A 21,153-nucleotide genomic window follows, 5' to 3' on the forward strand; every position below is an offset into this window, starting at 1 on the left:
ACTGTCACCAAGTTGTCTCACTACTTACTCACCCGTTCTCATATCATTATCTTGAAATGCTCTTTTATCATGTACTTTAGATAGGCTTAGGTTTGACTCTGGGCATTCTGTTCTGTTCCAGCATTCTGTCTTCTTCACTCTTTTTCAAAATTTCCTTGGTTGGTCTTGCATTTATTTTTATAGTATTTTACAGTGATTTTTTTGAATCTTTTGATTTGGAATTCCATTTTTACAGTAGTGAGTCTTCCTATTTCAGGGCTATTTTCTCTCCCTTTTTGTTTTATGTCTCTTGGTAAAGTTTCCCAGTTATTACTATTTTAGGAGTTTTTATTTTGAATACAGATCCTTCACATTAGCTTTGATTTCTTTTTTGCCCCATGTTTCTTTACCATTTCCGTCTGTTTCATGACTAGAACTTTTTCTTGTTAAATAATTCCCTAGACTTAAAAATAAATCTCATTTATATAGTGCTTTTTACTTTTTTAGATAAATTTTACCTGTTGTGATTTTTTTTCTAATTTGAGAAGACTTTCAATGTATGTAACTGATGTGTGTATAATAAATAATTTCCTAATATTTTTTAAACATAATACAAATGTCCATTTACTTTCAGTAACAACCTCTCTGGAGAAATGTTAAAGTGCTGATTTAATATGATCCAGATCTCTCTTGAAAAGAACAAGTTATTTTTAATCTAGCATGTTTTTTTATATCTGTTGGCCAAAAATTTTAGGGAGGAAAATCCAAGCTAGTAAAGGAACAAACTTGATTGTTAATAGATTTTTTTAAATCACTTCAAATATAACGTTTGAGTTTTTATTTGATTTTCGATTGATGGCCTTATGTAGTGTTAAAACCATGTTAGAAGCTAATGTAGTTAACTTATCTTATGAATTCCTATTTTGGGAATAAATGCCTGTGATTTGTTCTTTTTATCCTGATTGTATAATACTCTATGAAATAACACAAAAGTAATTAACTGGATTGTCAAAGAACAGCATTTAAGGTTAATATGGTATAGTTCTCATAAATATAAACCCTTTTCCTGACACCCCAAGACTGGATCGGTCTGCTTTCCTGTTTCTGCAGCGTCTTCTACACTAATGTTAACTACAGTGTGCTGTAATTCCGCGTTCTTCGGTCCTTCCAATGGACTATGAGCTCCGTGAGGGCAGGGACTGTGTCTGCCTATTCACCATTATATTCCCAGCTTCTAGCACAGTGTCGTAACATGGTGAGGGGCTCAGTGAGTAATTGTGTATTTAGTAAGTAGCAGGAACCATCCTAGGAGGTATGTCGATGCTGGTGGATGTATGAAACCACTAAGAAGATTAATTGTCCCTAAACAAATAAGGAGGCATAAGAAAATAACAAACACAACAAACTCCATTTGCCTTTTACATTGGGAAACCTTTGTTTTTCAATGTTATCTACATATAAAGTGTGACTTAGTTTTATTATTTAGAAAACATAAACCTCCAATTTGGGCACTTTGGGGAGCAGGAAATTTAAAATTGAATCCCATGTTCTGATTAATTAAAGGGGTGGGGAGAGAGCAGTCGTCAAAGGTGAGAAGTTTGAGAATCAATTCATAAAAGGAGAACACTAATAGAAGATTCTTGTTTGAACACTGTCTTGAAGGAATGGAAACAGACCGGTTTTGTGTTCCCGTTCTGTGGTACTGGGAGAGGGAGCCGGGGCTTGTTACTGGTTGTAAAAGGTGTGTGAACTTTGGCTGTCATTTGAAATGTGCTGCCTTTAGAAATTTCTTGTCATGAAGATAGATTTTGCAAGACACTCCTCCAGGAGTACTGTGGAAGAAGGCCTTCAGTGGGTTGCCTAGATCAGTGTTTTCATGTTTTGCCAGAACCCCAGGGTTTTTGCTTGGGTTCAGTGTCCTTGGGGGATGTTTGATGAGTAGAACTCTTGGGGTCCCTTTTAGGCTTCAAACAGAGCAGCTGTTCTCAACCATTTTGCATATTAAGATTTCACAGAGATTTCAAATGCTGGATGAAAGGAACTGGAGTGTAAAAAAAGAAAGCACTTGGGCTAGTTCTCAAGAGTTCCTGCCCAACCCAAGCCTCTGGGAATTTGCAGTATTTGCAGTTCCCTGTCTTTCTTTGTCATCTTTAATGTTCACAGTTAGAGAATTGCCCCGTGGAATGTTTGTAACCCAGCGGTGGTATCTGAAAGAGCAGTATGGTGGGGTTTAATTCATTAAGGGCACCTTACTTCATTCCCTGTGTGCTCTCCTGCAGAGTGGTTATCAAAAATGAGGACAGTGCCTTTTAGGGTCTTGTCTTAGAATATATATGTACCTCAGTTTTAGAGATGAATTTAGAACTTGCATTTAGATAAAATCATGTAATATTTGCTTTCATAATTAAACTATTATGTTTAGAATAATACTAGTAAACAAGTTAGGGCTTTACTAACCAGAGTTTAGCAGATAAAAGATTGCAGGTTTTCTAACCTAGTGACTGGCACCAGATTGCCTGGGTTTGACTCCTAGTGCAATGCTTACACCTTGGCAAGCTATTTTATCTTCCCACATTTCAGTTGCCTAATTTGTAAAATATAGAGAATAATAAATCTATCTCAGAGGGCTTTTATAAAGCTTAAATTAATACAAGTTAAAGTCCTTAGAAAAATGCCTGATACACAGTAAGCACTCAATATTTGCTATTAGTATTATTCCATTCACGTATCTGTGTGACATTCATTCACAGTGAATGCTGAATGCCAGTCCATTCATGAACGTTCGTTTTAGCTCATGGCTAGTGGCTGACATTGCTACAAAGATGAAATAAGACAGTGTTGTTGCTTTCAAGGGGCTTTTAGTTTAAACTGAGAAACACCAGTGTACAGGGAGTTACAGAACCGTATATAATGTTTGGGGACCCAGGTGATTCATCAGAGCAAGTGGCATTTGAGTTGGACCTTTCAGGGATGGGTAATATTTCAAAAAATGAAGTCAGGAAAGGTGATCTGGGCAGAAAGAGCTAGAATGATTAATGGCTTCAGAGGCATTGGCTGTGGGAGATGAGAGATTATCATGGAATAAACAAGTGGGGCTTAAGCAAATCTCCAAATGTCAGGCTTTGAAACATACTGAGCAGTAAACCAATAATTTAAAGTTGTTTAGCAGGAAATGATGAGTTTAATCCGATAGTATTTAAGATGGTTGGAGTGACTAGAGATGGGAATGCTAATCAAATTGTTAGAATGGCCTAGGTATGCAGAGATGCTATGTTTGCTGTAGATAAGTTTGAGATAATGGGGGATGATCTTGTTTTGGCCTAGTCAGTTGGAAGTGGGGGTCTGACCACTGGGGACCAAGTCGTAGATTTGAGCATCGTCTTGTTGGAATGTATTAATGTACGATTTAATGAGCACCATCGAAGGAAAGAAGGCACAGCTGAACTCTGGATTTTCCTCTTGATTTTTCTAGAGGTTGCCAGAACAAAGCCACGTCATGCCGTGAAGCGGAAACGGACGGCAGATAAGTCCACCAGTACCAGTGATCCTGTGATCGAGGATGACCACGTGCAGGTGAAGAAAAAAAACCTTGTTTACCTTTCAGTCCAGCCAAGTTCCTAAATATAGGAACTGTAGCTTCCATCTTCATACAGTTTCTTTGCCCTAAAAAGAAGAAAATGGTAACAGTTGTTTCTTACTTATGCCAGTGGGGACATTTAAGTTTAAAAAAAAAGTACTGAAAAATATGTCTAATTTTCAAATTTTCTCCTTGTAGGTCCTTGTATTAAAATCCAAAAATCTTGTTGGGGTCACTATGACCAACTGTGGAATCACAGACCTGGTGCTGAAAGACTGTCCCAAGATGATGTTCATCCACGGTATGTGTCGGGCGCATGTCACACGGAGCATCGTGAATGAGTTCAAAGAATTAAACACTTACAAGTATTACAGTGACATTATTATTTTTTCAAAGGTGTCATCATGTTGGATTGTTTGTAATTCTGTTCTCATCAAATAATTACCCCGTAGTATGTATGAGGGACAATGTGCAGAAACCTGGCTCATCTTTCAAAGTGGCCTCTCCTCTAGTTCCCTCCACATCATCCTTGCTACCTGATCTGACAGAGGACATTCACACCATGTGTGGGCTTTGGAGTCACACAGACCTGGGCCTGAGTCCTGTCTCGGCTACTTGCCAGCTGTGGGATGTTAGATGTGTTCATTGTGGGGAGTGGTGACCAGGCTTTTAAGTGCTTAACTGCTCAAGATTTGATTAGCACGATCAATTCACAGCACATGATGGTTAGGCCAGGCCCCCCTTTTCTTTATGGTCCCCTTCATGCCGCCCCGTTGGCTGATGTATTGATCTATATCCTTCCGGTCCATCTTTACTTTTGTACATACTTGTCTCTGAACAAGCAATAGTATAGTATTTTGTGTGAGCTTTTAAAATTTTAGATACATGGCATGTCTTGCACATGATCTGTTTGTCATTTTCACTAAAAATTATATTTTTAGTACCTATCCATGTAGGAGTATGAGCTCTGACTTGTTTCTTGCCTTGGGCAAGTTATATATTCCCTGTGTTCATTCTTTTCAATATGTGAAGTGCATAATTATGCTTGCGTTATAAAGCATTTATGAAGGTTAAATGCAGAGATTGATATGTATGTATATGTATAGGTGTGTACACATACACAGTAGAGGGTCTGACCTCTTAGTAAATGTCAAGTTGATCTAAGCTATACTGTTTAATGTGGTAGCTACTAGCCACTTGTAGCTATTTAAATTTAAGTTAACTAAAATGTAATTTTAGTTCAAAAGCCTAGTAAAATATTAAAAGCCTAGTAAATGTTAGTATTGGAAAAAAAATATTTGGGGGCTTTCTTTTCTTTGTACTTCTATAATACTAGTTGTAAGCAAAACAAGGAAATCCTTACCAAACATTTTGTCTTAAATTAGGAGAATTGTATTTAAACATTATGTTACCTCTCTCCTGAACTCTAGAAAACTCCATACTTGGGGACCCCAGGCTGCAGGTTCACCCTTAAGAGGTTGTCCTCTACTCCATTCCAACCAAGGGGGTCTTAAAACATCTACTAAGTGACCCTCTCTTCTTGGAGTTTCCTTCTGAAACAGAACAGGGGCCTGCAGAGTCCAGAGACGGCAGCAGCAGGGGAGCCCAGGCCGGCGCAAGGCAGCACTTGCGAGAGCTGTCAGTCCGCCGGCGCTCCACCCCCCCAGGGTCCGGCGCTGAGTCTTCCTGTTCTGTTGGTTGCTTTCTCATTCCTTTCTCTACTCTGAACTCCCTGAGAATCTCAGGGTTTCCATGTCTGCACTTGATTCTGGCGATTCTCCCCGTTATCTTCTCTGACCTACTGATAGGACCCCGTGGCCTCAGGTCATCTTTTGCCCTTCAGCCACACTGTGTAGCTCAGCTTATCATGGACAGAGGACCTCAGGTAGGTAGCGCAGCCCCTAGACACCGTCTGACCAGGCTGATGGCCTGTGAGATGACTGAGGTTAGAACTGACCTTTGCTGTGTCTGGTTTTACAGCCTAGAACTATAACCCTTATTGCCATCTGATCCTCTTGTTCGTCCTTTCCTGTCCCCAACACTGCTTCACCTTTTTCTTACCATGTCACAGAAGGAGAAAATGAGTCTGAGGGATAGGAGACTTGCTTAGCGTTCAGACATCAAAGTTAGCTGCAGGGCTACGTGGCTCAGGACAATGACGACGTTTGGGCCAAGGATGTCACAGAAGATGCCATTGGGAAATGTTAAAAAGATCAGTCACTTGGGCCTTATGGTTTCATACCTTCTGTCTGATTTTCTCTCTGAGTTGGACCAGGTTAAAGTTAACATTTATGACAAGAATTGGATCAGATTGAAATTAAAGACTAAAAAAAAGGAAGGGGATATTTTCTGCAGTTGCAGTTAAATGTGCTCATCACATCACAATTACTTTTCTCTCTAACCCCAGATTTTATATATCAAATACGAAGATGACATAATCAGGTTTCAGACGAGCACTTTCAGTAGAACTTTCTGCAGTGCTGGAAACGTTCTACATCTGTACTGTGTGTATGGTGACCACTGGCCATCTGTGACTATTGAACTGTGGCTAGTGCCTGAGGAATTGAATTGTTAGGTTTATTACATTTTAGTTCATTTAAGGTTAAATAGCTGCAGGTGGCTTACTAGTGACTACCTCATTGGACTTTAACACTTAGACCAATATCCAAATATTGAGTCTTTTTTTTAAGGTTTGCCCTTCAACTTGTGATAGTAATTAAAATCAATTCTACTCATTTCCTGTGGGTAAGTGTAAGATAATGCATGTGAACTACTTCAGGTTTACTCGATCATTATCCATAAAACTGCATGATTTAATTAAATTACAATATAATCAGTCATTCTTTTCGGTAAGTATTCCTAAACAGTGCCAGTGTTTAGGCAAGTCATTCTCCGGGATTTAGATTCCTTGCCAGCAGAATCTGAGATAGGAAAGGGGGACCTTACCATCCTTTCAGCATGAGGGTGACCACCACCTTTTGAACAGGACAGAGTCACATTTTTAGATCATATTGATAACTGTCAGTTGTACTTTAATGATAGTACTTGCTTGACCTATGTTCAGGATATTTACATCTGTATTTTATGCTAATAAAAGTTGATCCGTTCCTCCAAAGATATTTCCGGTAGGATGTGCATTGCTCTGTTATTTTATATGAGTTATTTGTAGAACTTATCATTGTTCTCATTTTCTAGCTACCAGGTGCAGGGTACTGAAACACTTAAAAGTAGAAAATGCACCAATTGTGAACCGGTTTGACTATGCACAGTGCAAGAAACTGAATATGGACCAGGTGCTAGACCAGATCCTACGGATGCCTCCTGAGAGGAATCGCATCGTATACCTGCGCCCGATGCAGCAGGTGATGAGCGCTGCTCTTTCTGGTGATATGCATACTGCAGTGGTATTTTTTTTTTTGTCTTCATCCTTTTTGGACTTGGCCTTTTTTATTCATTAGCTCAGCCTACAGTAGGGATTCTTTGTATTCTGCAATTTTTTTTGACCAAACTAGACCATCTTGTCAACCTGCCTCATTAATGCTTCTCTGCTAGATACCTTTGGGTTTTCAGCAAGTTAGATGATGAGGGAAGTTACTATTCAGCAAGCCTTTATATCTGTTAAAACTTGCTTGTGGTTAAAAGTACCAACTGTGGTTTCAGACTGTCTGATTGAAATTTTGGTTCACTGACCTGTAGTGGATGACTTCACTTCTATGTCTTAGTTTCTTCATCTGTTTAAAAGAATAAAAACCTACAGTTACTGTGATGTTTAAAGTAATACATGTGACATGGTGCTGGAACAGTTGCTGGCATGTAGCAAGCAGTCATATAGCTGCTATTATTATCATTAAGCAGACATTTCACTGTATCATACATGAGAAGATGGATGTTAGCTGAATCTATTGTGGTAGCCATTTCACGATATATGTGAATTAAACCATCATGCTGTAAGCCTTAAGCTTAAGTGATGTGTATCAATTATCTCTCAATAAAACTGGAAGAATAGAAAAGTAAACATTGTATGTGAGACTCTGCTTGATGCCAAAAGAAAGTTTAAATGAAATATTAAACAACCTTTGCAGTCACTGGTTGAGCCTGGCCCCAGAAGTCATTTCAACAAACACACCGTTTGTTGAGTGTCTGTGATTTGCTAGGACTGAAAAACACGCAGACCACCGTCCCTCCCTTGAGAAGTTTGCCTTTCCAAGTGGGCGGTGGGCACATAGGGCACTGAGAGGGCAGAGTGGGATTTCAGAAGTCGAGGTGGGGAAGAGGGCATCCCAGGAGAAGAAGGCAACGTGAGCAAAGGCTGCAGGGCGGGGGGAGGGACGTGTTCTGTCCGTAGGAACGGGCGGTGGTCCGGTTTGCCTTGGGCGGATGGCACCACACGGTCCCAGGGCTGTCACGCGGCCGGTGCGTCCACCTGTAGGGGACACACTTAGAGGTGGACTCCTGGGATCAGTTACCTGAATCTGAATTCTCTGCTTCAATGGGCATTTATGAAACAGCGAGATGGAAATCGCAGAGCGTGCCGGGCGGGATTCGCTAGGCCTCCAGCTTGCCTCTCTGATGGCTCCCACAGGTGGACACACTGACGCTGGAGCAGAAGCTGTTCAGTGGCCCCTACCCCTATCACGTCTGCATCATCCACGAGTTCAGTAACCCTCCCAATGTCCGGAACAAGGTGCGCATCCGCAGCTGGATGGACACCATCGCGAACATCAACCAGTAAGTAGCCCCTGGCTCCTGAGGGCCTTTTCGGTCATCTGCCAAAGGGAGGCTTCCAGGTGATTTCATCTGGGCTCCTCAGGTACCAAAGTACATTAGATAAAACATGTGAAGAACAGGGAAATGGGGACTTGAAACAGTGTGCATTTGTGTCTGTGACCTTATTTTCAGACTTAGAGAAAAATGGCAAGAACAGACTGTGCATGTGCATGACTTCATTTCTTTAGCCTTACGACATGGAAAAGAGAGCTAATTAAAGACCTTAAAACTCTGATGTTTTAAAACACAGAAGAGTGGGCTTTTTAATGCATTTGTTACATAAACATATTAAGCACCTTTTACACGCAAGATACTTGATTTGAGAGTGGTTTCCTTTCTTTGATAAGATTTTGAAGATAGTGAAGAAAGTACTTTTGACTTGACTAAATAAGTATTCTCTGCTTTGAGTGTATTTAATATTTTATTTGGGATGTCCATTGGAATCTAGGCCTGACACAATTTTGACTTTTCCACTCCACGTCTCAACATTATTCTCAGTTTTGTCATTTTCATTTAATTTTTCTTGTTGCCTCCAGAGAGCTCATTAAGTATGAATTCTTCCCTGAAGCCACACGAAGTGAAGATGACTTAAAAAAGTACCCCAAGTACCCTTGGGGCAGAGAAATCTATACATTAGAAGGTAAGCATTTGCAAATAGCTGGACAGCTAACCAGCCCTTAACTAGATGGAGAGATGTGTCTCAGAGAAGAAGGGAGCAGTGGGAACCCGACCGCTCATCAACGTAGTGGGTGTTTTGAACAGCAGAGACCAGAGAAATACCGCTCTCCCTGTGAGTCTTCCCCATCCCTAAAACAGTCAGAAGCAGTGTTGAAACAGAGAAAGTAAATCGAAACTTGCTAGAGAGAACCTGTCTCAACCTCGTGTGTGTGGGTGTGGGTGTGGGTGTGGGTGTATGGGTATGGGTGGTGTGTGGTGTGTGTGTGTGTGGTGTGTGTGGTGTGTGTGTGTGTGTGTAGGTGTGGGTGTATGGGTATGGGTGGTGTGTGGTGTGTGTGTGTGTGTGTGGTGTGTGTGTGGGGGTGGGGGGGGTGTGCGGTGTGTGTGTGTGGTGTGGGGGGGGGTGTGTGTGTGTGTGGTGTGTGTGTGTGTGTGGTGTGTGTGGGGTGTGTGTGTGTGTGTGGTGTGTGTGTGTGTGTGGTGTGTGTGTGGTGTGTGTGTGTGTGTGTGTAGGTGTGGGTGTATGGGTATGGGTGGTATGTGGTGTGTGTGTGGTGTGGGGGGGGTGGGGGTGTGTGTGTGGATGTGGTGTGTGTGTGGATGTGTGTGTGTGTGTGGTGTGTGGGGGGTGTGTGTGTGGGGGTGTGTGTGTGGTGTGTGTGTGTGTGTGTGTGGTGTGTGTGTGTGTGTGTGTGGTGTGTGTGTGTAGGTGTGGGTGTATGGGTATGGGTGGTGTGTGGTGTGTGTGTGTGTGTGTGTGGTGTGGGGGGGTGGGGGTGTGTGTGTGTGGTGTGTGTGTGTGTGGTGTGTGGGGGTGTGTGTGTGTGTGGTGTGTGTGTGTGTGTGTGTGGTTGTGTGTGTGTGGTGTATGTGTGTGTGTGTGGTGTGTGTGTGTAGGTGTGGGTGTATGGGTATGGGTGGTGTGTGGTGTGTGTGTGGTGTGGGGGTGTGTGTGGTGTGTGTGTGTGTGTGTGTGGTGTGTGTGTGGTGTGGGGGGGGGTGTGTGGTGTGTGTGTGGTGTGTGTGTGTGTGTGTGTGTTTAGACGGAGAGAGAGGGGAAGACTCAGTGAATGCAGAGGCTGCCCACGGTCACAGGGCCCAGGGTGGAGGGGCAGGGACTGCAGTCGGCAGCTCCTGGCCCCGCACTTTAGCCGTGAGGGGTGAAAACACGTTTTACATTCTGCTTACAAAGTACTGCCATGTTTGGCCCTATCATTACTTCCACGCCAGTAGCACTGTTGATCTGTCTTACTTTAGGTGTTGTGGATGGAGCTCCTTATTCCATGATTTCTGACTTCCCTTGGTTGAGGTCCCTGCGGGCAGCAGAACCCAACAGTTTCGCCAGATATGATTTTGAAGATGATGAAGAAAGTAATTATGACCTGGCTTGACTTGTATTCTCTAGTTTGGGTCTGTCCTTCTCATTAGTTACTTAGTATTTTGTTTGAGAGTTAGGAACAGTGCAACTTTTAATTGCTTCCCATGTAAACGTTTTTATTTGCTTTTTGTTACTGTCTGGTTCTCCCCTTACAAAAAAAACAGCTCTAAATCTGCACGGTAGATAATTAGTTGACTTAACAGGAATATATGAAAGTTGGTAGGAAGGATTCCTTCAGACAGTTTCCTACCTAGATTTTTCTATTGCCTAGATGTTTATAATTTTGTCATTCCCTGTTCTGGTTATACTAATTATTATTCTGCTACTTATAAGTTACTTATTGTTGCGTAGCATGTGGGAACTTAAAGATTTAAGTGTAGAGTAGATATCTGGGGGAAAACCTGAAGGAACTTGTGAATATAGTTCTTCTAAATGTTAGCATATTTGAATATCCATTTGTAGGAAGTACTTAAGATATATTTTCTGAGGAAAGACTTCATAAGCTTACATGTCTGTGCATTTGACTTACCTGTCTGCTGTGTTTTCACCTTGGCCTGCAATTATGTTTGCTGTCTCAGGCATCAGACCTGGTATATAACTAAACTGATGGGGACCCTTCCATGAACTGTGCTCACATCCGTTGTGCCACATCACAGTTTGTAGGCATAGTTTGGGTACCAGCTTATTCACAGTGACTTTTCTGAATGAGTCGGATAATCATACATGTTTCCCATTTTCTAATTTCCAAGGCACCATCTATGCTCCTCGAAGGAAAGGGCAACTGTCTGCAGACATCTGCATGGAAACAATAGGCGAGGAAATTTCAGAGATGCGCCAGATGAGGAGGGGCGTGTTTCAGCGAGTGGTGGCGATCTTCATCCACTACTGTGATGTCAACGGAGAGCCGGTTGAGGATGACTACATTTGACTGGCCCCTCTCACTTCCCAGCTGTTTGGTAGAAAGCTGCTGGGACCATCGAGCTGCCAGGGAGTTCCACAGGGTCTCGGGGCATGTGGTTGACCTGGCTCAGTTTGGTATATAAGAAATGTATAAGGAGCATTGAAGTTGTATACAAAGATTTGTACATAGAGGAAATATACAGACACTTCCAAACTACCAGCTTTATATCATATGTTTATACAGTTTAATTTAAAAATTCATTTTAATGAAGGCAGGTAATTGGAAAGAGTTCGTTTTGTTTGTTTTCCTGACTTAGTTCATAAACTGTCACTTTTCGTTGAGCCCCCCCATTTACTGTGTTCTTAATAATCACTGTCACCCACTTCAATCGGTGCCTTTCCCTTCTCGAGCGAAGCTGAGTAAATCTGTTGAAGAGTCTTCGGTCTTGTGTGCTTTTTTGTGTTACTATTAAAACACCAACTAAACCCTATAGTCAGAGGCGGCTATATGTTTGTACAAAATCTTTGTGCTTCTTTTTTCTCTTGGTATTATAGTTGCCATATTTCAGAAAATCAAGAAAATGATTGCTGAGTTAAACCAACTTGAGTTTGAGGGAGAAATGGAAAAGTTTCCAAAGTATTTCTAGTTATTTATTTCCACATTCAATTGTGTATATGCTTTATCTTGAATATAAAAATAAAAGTTTATTAAAAAATTTTTTCTTGATGTGGACCTGATCCCTCTCTTTAAAGAAGAGTACCAAGTACTGCACAGAAAAGGCGTGTGTAGAGCTGTGTCTGTGGTTCTAATGTAATCCAGTTTCTGAGATCTCTTTTTTTTTTTAAGTTCTTTGGCTGCAAGATGTTCAACTCAGAGCTCCATACAGAGGACCCTGAGGACAGCAGAGTTGCCCGGAGTATCTGCCTGGTCATCGGGAGATGGCCTTTCTCCTTTCTTAATTACCCTGATCTGGCAGTGATACGTGCAGTATCAGAGTGTTAAGGTCAGGAGCAAAAAACGTTTTAGAGCAACACCTGCCTTTGAGGATGGCTGTGGTACTTGCTAGCTGAGTCACCTCCAGAGACTGTTTAAGCCGAAGGTGCGTGGAAAATGTCATTATGGTCTGCGTGAGGTGTGAGGGCCCTTCCCTGACGTTAGGTACTGCGTTCAGTCACCTCTTCATTACCTTGTTTTTCAACTCCACTAACCTTTTTCACTAAAAGAATGTGTTCTGCACTCCAGCTTAGAATTGTGATCAGTAAAAGGCAGGGAACAAATTACAAAGCATTCTGGGTGTTTCAAAATAATACAGAACCCCCAACACTCAGCTAAGACTCTAAACCTGGGTTTTCACTGTAATAATCAAATCATCTAAGTAATGCTTAGAATAGCCACTAGAGGCCGCTGCTCTCTAAGTGTTGGTTTATTGGTGTCCCTGCCGCACCGCCCCCACTGCGAACACAAGTCGGAGGGCAGCCGGGGAGCTGAGGTCCCTGAAGGCGCCCGCAGTGTGCATCTGGACGGCCGGGCAGTGGTTGTCCCGCGGCAGTCGGCATGCTTTTTCTGTACGGGGACCAGACAGGACTTGAGGCTCACCCGTGCCAGCTACTCAGCTCGCTCTGTGGGAAAGCGGCCGAGGAGCCTACGAGTGGGCACGGCTGGGTCACAGCAAGACTTCATTCATGGCCACAGATTAGAATTTTACATAGTCACCACAGCACAAAGTACTTCTTCCCGACCACTCAAAGTAAAAGCCATTCTTAGTTGTAGGAGGGTTTGGCCCCAGGCTGTCGTTGGCCCACACCTGCAGCGGAGAACCCAGTTGGCCTGTTCTTCCACCGTTAGGTGTCACCAGCTGGTGCTGCGATGCTGGGCATATTTTTAAAAGAAGTGTTCCATGGCTGGATTCCTGAATTAATGTCAGTGTTAGAGAGTCTTGTCTCCCAAAGGGCTGCCGGCTGTGTGTCCTACTCTGGAATAGCCGATGAAGCTGGCACCACAGTTCTCAGGGATTTCATATTTGGTATCGGAAGCCCTGGGTTCTTACTCTGATTCCTTTGTCCGACTGCTGAGTGGGCTGGACTCGGTCACAACCCCGACCTGAGCCTCAGTTTCTCATCTGCAGAGTGGTGACAGCGAATATTGCCCACCCCACAGGCAGCTCTGAGGGTGCAAGGAGAGTGTCGGTGAACTGGAAATGGGGCATAACTATCGCTTCTAGAACAATTCCCTTTATTATGAAAGGGGTCGTCACTAATCTTTGCAGAATCTTCTGTCCCTGAGACCATATCCCAGGATGGTAGGAAGCAGAGTGAGCTAGTGAGGCCTTGAGAGGAAATAATGAAACCATGAAAGCATTTTGAAAAGCATTTGCCAAGTGCTTTCCATACGTCCTCGTGCTCATGTGTGTCTGACCATGTCCCCTGTGTTCCTGTTGGGGAGATGAGGGTGTGGCAGGTTAAGTATCTAGCTAAGAACACCTGTCTAGGCAGCGGTGGGAGTGGGGTGCTGTCAGTCAGACTCCAAAGCCTGTGTGACTTGAGCCTCGTGACTTGGCCCCTCAAAGGCAGGGGGAGGCCAGGCCTTCCCCCCAGGGACGCTGCTGCCGCTTGAGCCCGAGACCATCCCAGCTGGCCTGCGTGTGGCCAGCGGGCCCCAGAGGACGGAGGCTGCCGGCGCTCAGGTGCAGGCCTCACGTGCCCCCGTCCGACGTGGGATGCACACTCACCGAGGCCCGCCGTGCGACGGGCACACAGAGCAACTGGAGGGAAGAACCGCGATGGGAAGATGTTTAAGGTGTACTGAAAAAAGCAAATTGTAGATAATTATATACAGTGTCATATGTGAACAAAACAAAACCACGTTTTATATGTACATTTTTATATCTTCGTAAATGCACAGGACGTTGAATTATATAAGCCAAGTGAGAAGAATAGCTACCTCTTGGGAGGGCAGATGGGTTGAGCTGGAGACAAGGGGTATTTTGGTGTATCTGTATTACAGGAATTTTTATAATGGGAACGGACTGAATAAGTAATTTATAGCCCATCTTGTTTAAATACTCAAACGTATATGACTTGTCTACTCAGGAGAGGAAGAGAGCACGCTGTTGGAGTGCGGCGGCCCGGCGTGACTCCGGGCCTGCCGCCTGCCGCCTAGGAGCTCTGTCGGTGCCCTGGGCAGGTCACTTTCCCTGGCAAAGTCCTTTCCTTTCCTACAAAGTGTCACCAATCCCTCCGCACACGCTGCCGAGAGAGCCTCAGAGCTGCTTGTGGACGGGCAGGGGCACCGGAAGGTGCGCGCATGGCGGGCGGAGGGCACCGAGGGCGACGGCCCAGGAGACGCGGGGAGGCCTTCCGCTCTGCACGGGCTGCTCCCGGTGGGGGCGGCCCCGGAGACGGTCCGCGGCGCCCAGGACTGGTGCTCCTCCCGCCCCGCTGCTCTGGTGCTCAGGCCGCACTGCTAGTCACTCAGCACCTCCAGGCTGTGAGCGCCGGAAAGACGGAAGAAGATCGCGGCGGAAGCCCTTCCTCGTCGGCCGCCGACCCGAATCCCTCCTTTGTTGGGCAAGTGAGCGGCAGAGCTTCCACGCTGGGCCAGCCACGTCCCAACTTCCTTCCAGGCCTCAAGCTGACATGCAGGGGAAATGCCCGGACCCCACAGGCCGAGGGGCCACCCGGGCTTGCTCGCTGCTCTCTCCTGGCAGAGGGCCCAGCAGGTGCATGGGGAATAAGTCATTGTCGATGACGAACAGTGTGGCACACATTGAGGACTGTAGCTTTAGAACTAGATGCCTGCATCCCTATTCCAAGCCCACACCTCCCAGGTCTGTGCCCCGGGCCGGTCTCCGGGTCTCCGGGCCGAGGGTCACTCATCCGTAGAGCAGGGGAATCTCTGTACCTATCTTGTGAGGATTTTAGGAGGATTACATGAAACCACGTAGACCACTTGCCACAGTGTCCAGCAGAAAAGAGCCCATTCAATGCTGGCTTGCTTTTATTACTGCTATATTAGTATTATCATTAACTAAGGTATGTAGGTATGTTCTGGGGTGGGCTGGAAAACGGGAAGGGAAAAGAGAAACCTCATCTGAGTCAAATATAATAGTTAAAAATATAAAGTTTTCCTTCCCCTCTATATTATAGTCACTTCCCCCTTTTTTTCCAAAAAGCACAATGCAACTTGTCATTAAACCACATTAATTCATAAAGTTTGGAAGTTCACCTCTGATAACCTCTCTTTGCAACGCTTCCTTCCCAGCTGAATAAGCCCCCCGGGGAGCTGGGGCGCCCCTAATGGCCTCCTGACACTCACTCGTCTCCCTTTTGAACACAGCAGCATGGGGCAAACTCTTAATGTCCTTGTTTTGTTTTCATTTATTTATTTATATTGATGGCAAGCAATGCTGATTTCCTGTTTTGGGTACTGGTATTTCTAAAAAGCAATTTCTGTAAATGAAAATCTGAACTGACCTAAATAAAAATAAGAAGTAAATACTAGCATAGGCAGGACACGTATTTGGTAAAAATCCTGATGGAGGCCCCTGCCTGGCACAGGTCGGAACACTCACAGCAACCCTAGCAGCTTAGAGATTGTCTCCGTTTCGTAGGTTGACACGCGAAGCAAGTGCCGGCCAAGGCCCAAGGCGACGCAGTGTCCCCCACCTCAGGCCTCCACATCCAGCCCTGATTTGTTTAAATTCAAACTGAATATTCAGCCTGTTTTCTAGACTGGGTGGAAAAGAGATCGCAAATTACAGCTAGAAGTAAATGCATCGGTCTTTCTTTTTCCCCACAGACCCGTTGTTTCAAGGACTTTGATCAGTGTGAAGCAGGCATAGAGGAAAACAACACCGATACCTCACCAAAGAGACACAACACCTGCCAGGAAAATGGCAGCTCAGCGCTGAGGAGACGTTGCTTTGCTATTACTTGCAGACAATTAAAGGCAATTTGGTTGGACCCCCTCCCTCACCTCTGCCTGGACCCCCCTCCTTACCCCTGCCTGGACCCCCTCCCTCGTCCCATGCCCACACCCACCCTCATTTCCCAGCTACACAGCACTTTGCTTCAGGACAGAGCAAGTTAGAAGCATAAAGTGGAAATGTTGGTGAGATGAGATGAAATCTCAGAAAGAACAGGCTTTTCTACAAACACATACTTGGATGTGAGTCGAAGGAACTGGTTCTTATCTCTTGCTTTCTAGCTGCCGATAGGAGCTGGATGGGGTGTTTTTGGGCTTCTACCTGGACAGCCCCGTGGGCTGCAGAGTCATGATGAAAGAGGCACAGGTGAAACCCCTTCATCCGGGCTTGGGGCGGTCTGGTTGCAGCATCCCCAGCCCCAGCGGCTGTCCAGGCCAGCCTGGCAGATGTGGCTGGGGACCTGTGCTCCTCCTTCCCGGCAGCATCTCTTCCTGCCACTCAGGCTTCCTGGATGCGCGTGGCTTTCTCAGAGAAGAGGGCAAGATAGAGGTCCCCTCCTTCCTTGGACAAGCCCTGAGTCTGCCATGCACTTGCTTGTGACCTGGATTCCCGGAAACCAGAGGTTTCTGTAATGCCGGGCTAGGATCTGTCCTGACAGAGCAAATCTGCTCCTGCCCTGGGAACCTGCCCTGTGAGCACCTGGGGCATCACCCACACCATCCCAGCCCTGGTCCAAAGGGACGGCAAGGCCTGCTTGTGAAGCCCTCTCTGCAAAGGAGGCCATCCTCACACCTTCCATGTACAAAACCTTCCATCCCTGCAGGTGCCGCATTTTCTTGGGTCCAGGGTGCTTGTGAGTCGGCAGCATGACAGTCAGCAGTCCTGGGCCGGCCACGGAGGCATGTCCGGAGGCTGGAAGATATGGACCTGTGATACGGCACGGTCTCACTTCCCCACCATGTTTAATCTGTGGATTCCTGTTGAATCCAAGTTTCTATTTAATATAGTAGACCTGCCACTGAGAAATAATGTTTTACAGAGGGAGATCTGCTTGGTAAGCCCCCGGGAAAAGCAGCGTGTCCCGGGAAGGAAATCTGTATCTATGTGTGTGTGTATGTGCGTATGTATTAAATAGTAGGTCCTATCATCAGCTTTGGGGGATTTAAACAAAGTCTACCAGGTGCCTCAAAGCCCCAGACTTGCTCCCCACCGCCGTGGTCCGGTTCGCATGATCTCTGTCTTCGTCCCCCCATCAGAGGCTCTTTGTGCTTCAAGAACAGAGGCCACATTCAGACAGCATATGAAGAACTCAGGGTCACCAAATTCTCTCATCTCTGCCTTCTCCATGAAACAGTATAGGGAGGAAATGCAACTGTGAGGAGCTTGTTAATCCCTGGCACGAAGAGTGGCCCATCAGCGAGGTGACTGACCAGCCGAGGTGACTCAGGACCACGAGGTTTCCCAGGATACAGGACACAGGGTGCTCACATGCAGGTGGTCGGTCACCCTGCGTCTCCGTCGAGCCTGACCATCCTTCTCACCACATCTGGGAACAGGGAAAAGATGGAGGGCTAATGGGTTCTGCTCTCATGGGTGAAATAGGTGACAAGGAGGCATTTGTAGCTTGTGAGATCACTCAGGAAGGAAAACAGGGTCAGCAGACCAAGCAGAAGCGCGAGGGGGACTGGCGAGGTCAGAAGAACCTGGCGTCTCGTTGTCTCGCAGGGTGTGTTGCATGTGCGCCCACACTGCCTGCCCCCGAGGCTTCCCTACAAGGACCAGCAACCAGTCCTTTCCGTGACATTTTATCAGCAGCCAAAAGAAAGTCAGCTGAAAAAAACTTGCCCTCAGAGTTTCAACCTGGGGTCGGGGGGAATTCACCCAAAGGTAAGACAATTTGCTGTGGCTTTGACATCACGGAAGAATCTCTTTAAGGAGCCGGGAGGAAGTGAGGTGCTGGAAAAGATGCGGATGTACAGTAGCCCCAGGAGCTTCACAGGCGGGGGATCAGTGACCTTGCTCAGGAAAGCAAGCTGGTCTGTGGCTGTGTGTTTGCCCAAACGAGCAAACTGCCTGCTTGAAACCAGGCAGCGACTCAGCGTGGGGCCCTGCAAGGTCCTAACGGGTCTTACCAGCTCCCCGCCCAGAAGCTAAGCAGTTAGGCCATTCTCAGTAGGCATCCCCAATAAAGGTATAGTAGGTCCTTTTCCCCGATGTTGTGGAAGAAGTGAATCGAGTCGTTCCAAATGATGTCAAAGCCAGTAAGCCAAGGAGAGAATGTCATTGTTAAACAAGATCACACGAGTGCGTGGGCACGCATGCACACGCACGCACACACACACACACACACTACCCCAGACCAGCTATAAAGACACACACACACACACACACACAACCCCAGACCAGCTATAAAGACACACACACACACACACACACACACACACTACCCCAGACCAGCTATAAAGACACACACACACACTACCCCAGACCAGCTATAAAGACACACACACACACACACACACACACACAACCCCAGACCAGCTATAAAGACACACACACACACACACACACACACACTACCCCAGACCAGCTATAAACATGCCTTTGGTGATGGATCCAAAAACACACACACACACACTACCCCAGACCAGCTATAAACATGCCTTTGGTGATGGATCCAAAAACAAACACACACACACACACTACCCCAGACCAGCTATAAAGATGGATCCAAAAACAAACACACACACACACACACTACCCCAGACCAGCTATAAAGATGCCTTTGGTGATGGATCCAAAAACAAACCTAGGCGGAGTTTCTGAAGGCTACCCCCAAGAAAAAAGAAGAGGAGAATGTTCATGTCTGTGAGCCAGAAAACACTGATGCTTCGCTGATGAGTACTTCAGTGCTTCTGGACAGATATCTTGGCTTGCTATCAACCTAACTTCATTAACAGAGCCTTGATTAATTCACCCACCAAAGCATGTCCAGAGAAGATGGCCAGAGTGGAGAGGAAACTGGAGCTGTTTAGTTTAGAAAGAAGACTTAAAAGGGTGGATGGGTGGCCAGTCATTGTTATCCAAAATCTAAGGGCCGGCAGGGGGCAAAGGGAGCCAACTGCATGGTCCCAGATGGAGGCTGGAGCAGGGACGGATTTGTGTTCCAACAAAGGAAAGAATTTGCCTGTAATTAAAGCTTCCCCATGAAAGAAGAGACTGCATTGGGAGGTAGTGAGCTCTCGTGCCTGAGAGTGTGCAAGCAGAGAGGGACCAGCTTCCAGGCATGCTGTGGGGGGTGCTACCTCTGCGCTGGGTGGGAAGCTGGATCAGACGATGCCTGACTGCCTGCTCAACTCTGAGATCATCCATCCTTTGGCCTCAGGTCCCGTCCAACGCTGTTCTCTGTGTACCTCCCTGGGCCCTTGGCCCACTGTCGCGTGCCTCGCTGGTGGTGATGAGGGTCAGGAGTGATGCCAGGGGCTCCTGCTCATGCAGACATGGATGGGCATGATTGGTCTAGTCCGGAGCCATGGCCTCAGTCAGAAGCGTGATCCCAGGGATTCTGGGCCATTGTGTATGGGCGGTTTCTCAAGCTCCTGCTGATGTCCGCTGTGCAGAACTGTGTACCTAGGGGGCAAGGGAAGAAAGCAGGAAGCTTCAACAGGCATCCTTCAAATGCACCAAAGAGACCACTCCCCCTACTCAGGACTTCCTTTCTACTGTGTGTTCTGAACAGCGTGGTGGGGGGAGCTGGGCTTTGGGTGGCCCTTCATGGAGAGTCCAAAGCACTGCATCTTCCAAATTTCTCAGTTTAAAGGTGAGGGACTGAAGGCCTGGAGGAAACAACAGGCCTGGGGCTGCCCCGGGAGTGAGGAGCAGAGCTGGGACTAGAACCCAGATGTCTTTCCTCCCAGCGAGGCCTGGGCTCCTGCGCTACCCATCAAGATGCACCCAGGGGCCACCTCAGGCTGCACCTGGACACACCAAGGTCCTGTACCAGGGGCAGCCCTGGCTTTAGCAGGTCAGGTGCCGACGGAGACAGTGAACCTCCCGGAGCCTGAAAGACGATGTCGCTGAATTCGTTGCTTGGATTCCTTTTGGTGACATCTGGACCAGTAAATCCATCAGGTGAATCGAATGGCAAATCGCCTCTAAGAGTCACAGTGAAATTTACTACTTGACAAGTGTTCGTTATTTTTCTTCAGTATCACCCAGTTGCATTCAGTATGTTAATTGCATGTAAATCAATCTCAGTTGCACACGGGTCTCGTGGTCAGTAATGCAGACCTTGGCGTGCGGCAGTTATTCTGCTGAAGTGCCCATAGTTCAGGAGCACGGTCACCCCTTGCTCTGCTGAGGCCCGGGTCGAGCCCATTCCGTAAAACCACACACACCAGTCACTGGCTTGGCACCGTCCCTGGACGACCGACTCGGCAGTGGTTTCTTGAAATCACGTTAATGCTTTGCTTTGAATCACAGCAATTTATCGGCAGCTGGTACTGATGACTGGTATGTACCAGGGCTTGTACTAAACCCTCTCCATGCACTCCCCTGTTTAATGTCTGCAACGACCTTATGAGACAGTATTGTGTTCATTTTTCAGTTGAGGAAAACGACACACACTTCAGTGACTTGTCCGAAGTTGTAATACGGGTAATATGTGAAGATGCAGCCAACAGCATCCTGTCTGATGCCAACACCCGTGTGTTTAACCGGTGGTCACGCAGCCATGGGCCCAGTACAGATTTAGGACAATGGGTGTTAACGGGGCCGATTCGGACACAGGCCTGGGCGCCACGGCAGGGGTGGCGCTGCTGACACCCGGCGGTCAGAGGCCAGGGTCGCTGCTGCGCAGGGCCGAGCACACAGCAGCCTGGCACAAAGGACCACCTGCGCCGAGGCTGAGAAGCCCTGACCTGGGGTACGAAGCCCTGGTCTCCGGTCGG

At 46.2% G+C, this 21,153-nt stretch overlaps 1 protein-coding gene across 6 annotated transcripts in view; it reads left to right on the forward strand.

The window, feature by feature from the left end:
• The window catches only part of FBXO38 (F-box protein 38), a 49,661-nt gene extending 37,943 nt beyond the window's left edge, over window positions 1–11,718 (forward strand). For all 6 annotated transcript variants that reach the window (XM_036894399.2, XM_036894424.2, XM_057491059.1 and 3 more), the window contains 7 exons: window positions 3,452–3,552; window positions 3,755–3,857; window positions 6,752–6,918; window positions 8,139–8,284; window positions 8,860–8,963; window positions 10,259–10,372; window positions 11,129–11,718. In XM_036894399.2, coding sequence (XP_036750294.1) covers window positions 3,452–3,552; window positions 3,755–3,857; window positions 6,752–6,918; window positions 8,139–8,284; window positions 8,860–8,963; window positions 10,259–10,372; window positions 11,129–11,307 — 914 coding nt within the window. In that variant the 3' untranslated portion in view covers window positions 11,308–11,718. The remainder of the gene's footprint in view (window positions 1–3,451; window positions 3,553–3,754; window positions 3,858–6,751; window positions 6,919–8,138; window positions 8,285–8,859; window positions 8,964–10,258; window positions 10,373–11,128) is intronic.
• Window positions 11,719–21,153: the final 9,435 nt, after the last annotated feature.

The sequence above is a fragment of the Manis pentadactyla genome, chromosome 13 (genome assembly GCF_030020395.1).
Source record: "Manis pentadactyla isolate mManPen7 chromosome 13, mManPen7.hap1, whole genome shotgun sequence".
Taxonomy (NCBI): domain Eukaryota; kingdom Metazoa; phylum Chordata; class Mammalia; order Pholidota; family Manidae; genus Manis; species Manis pentadactyla.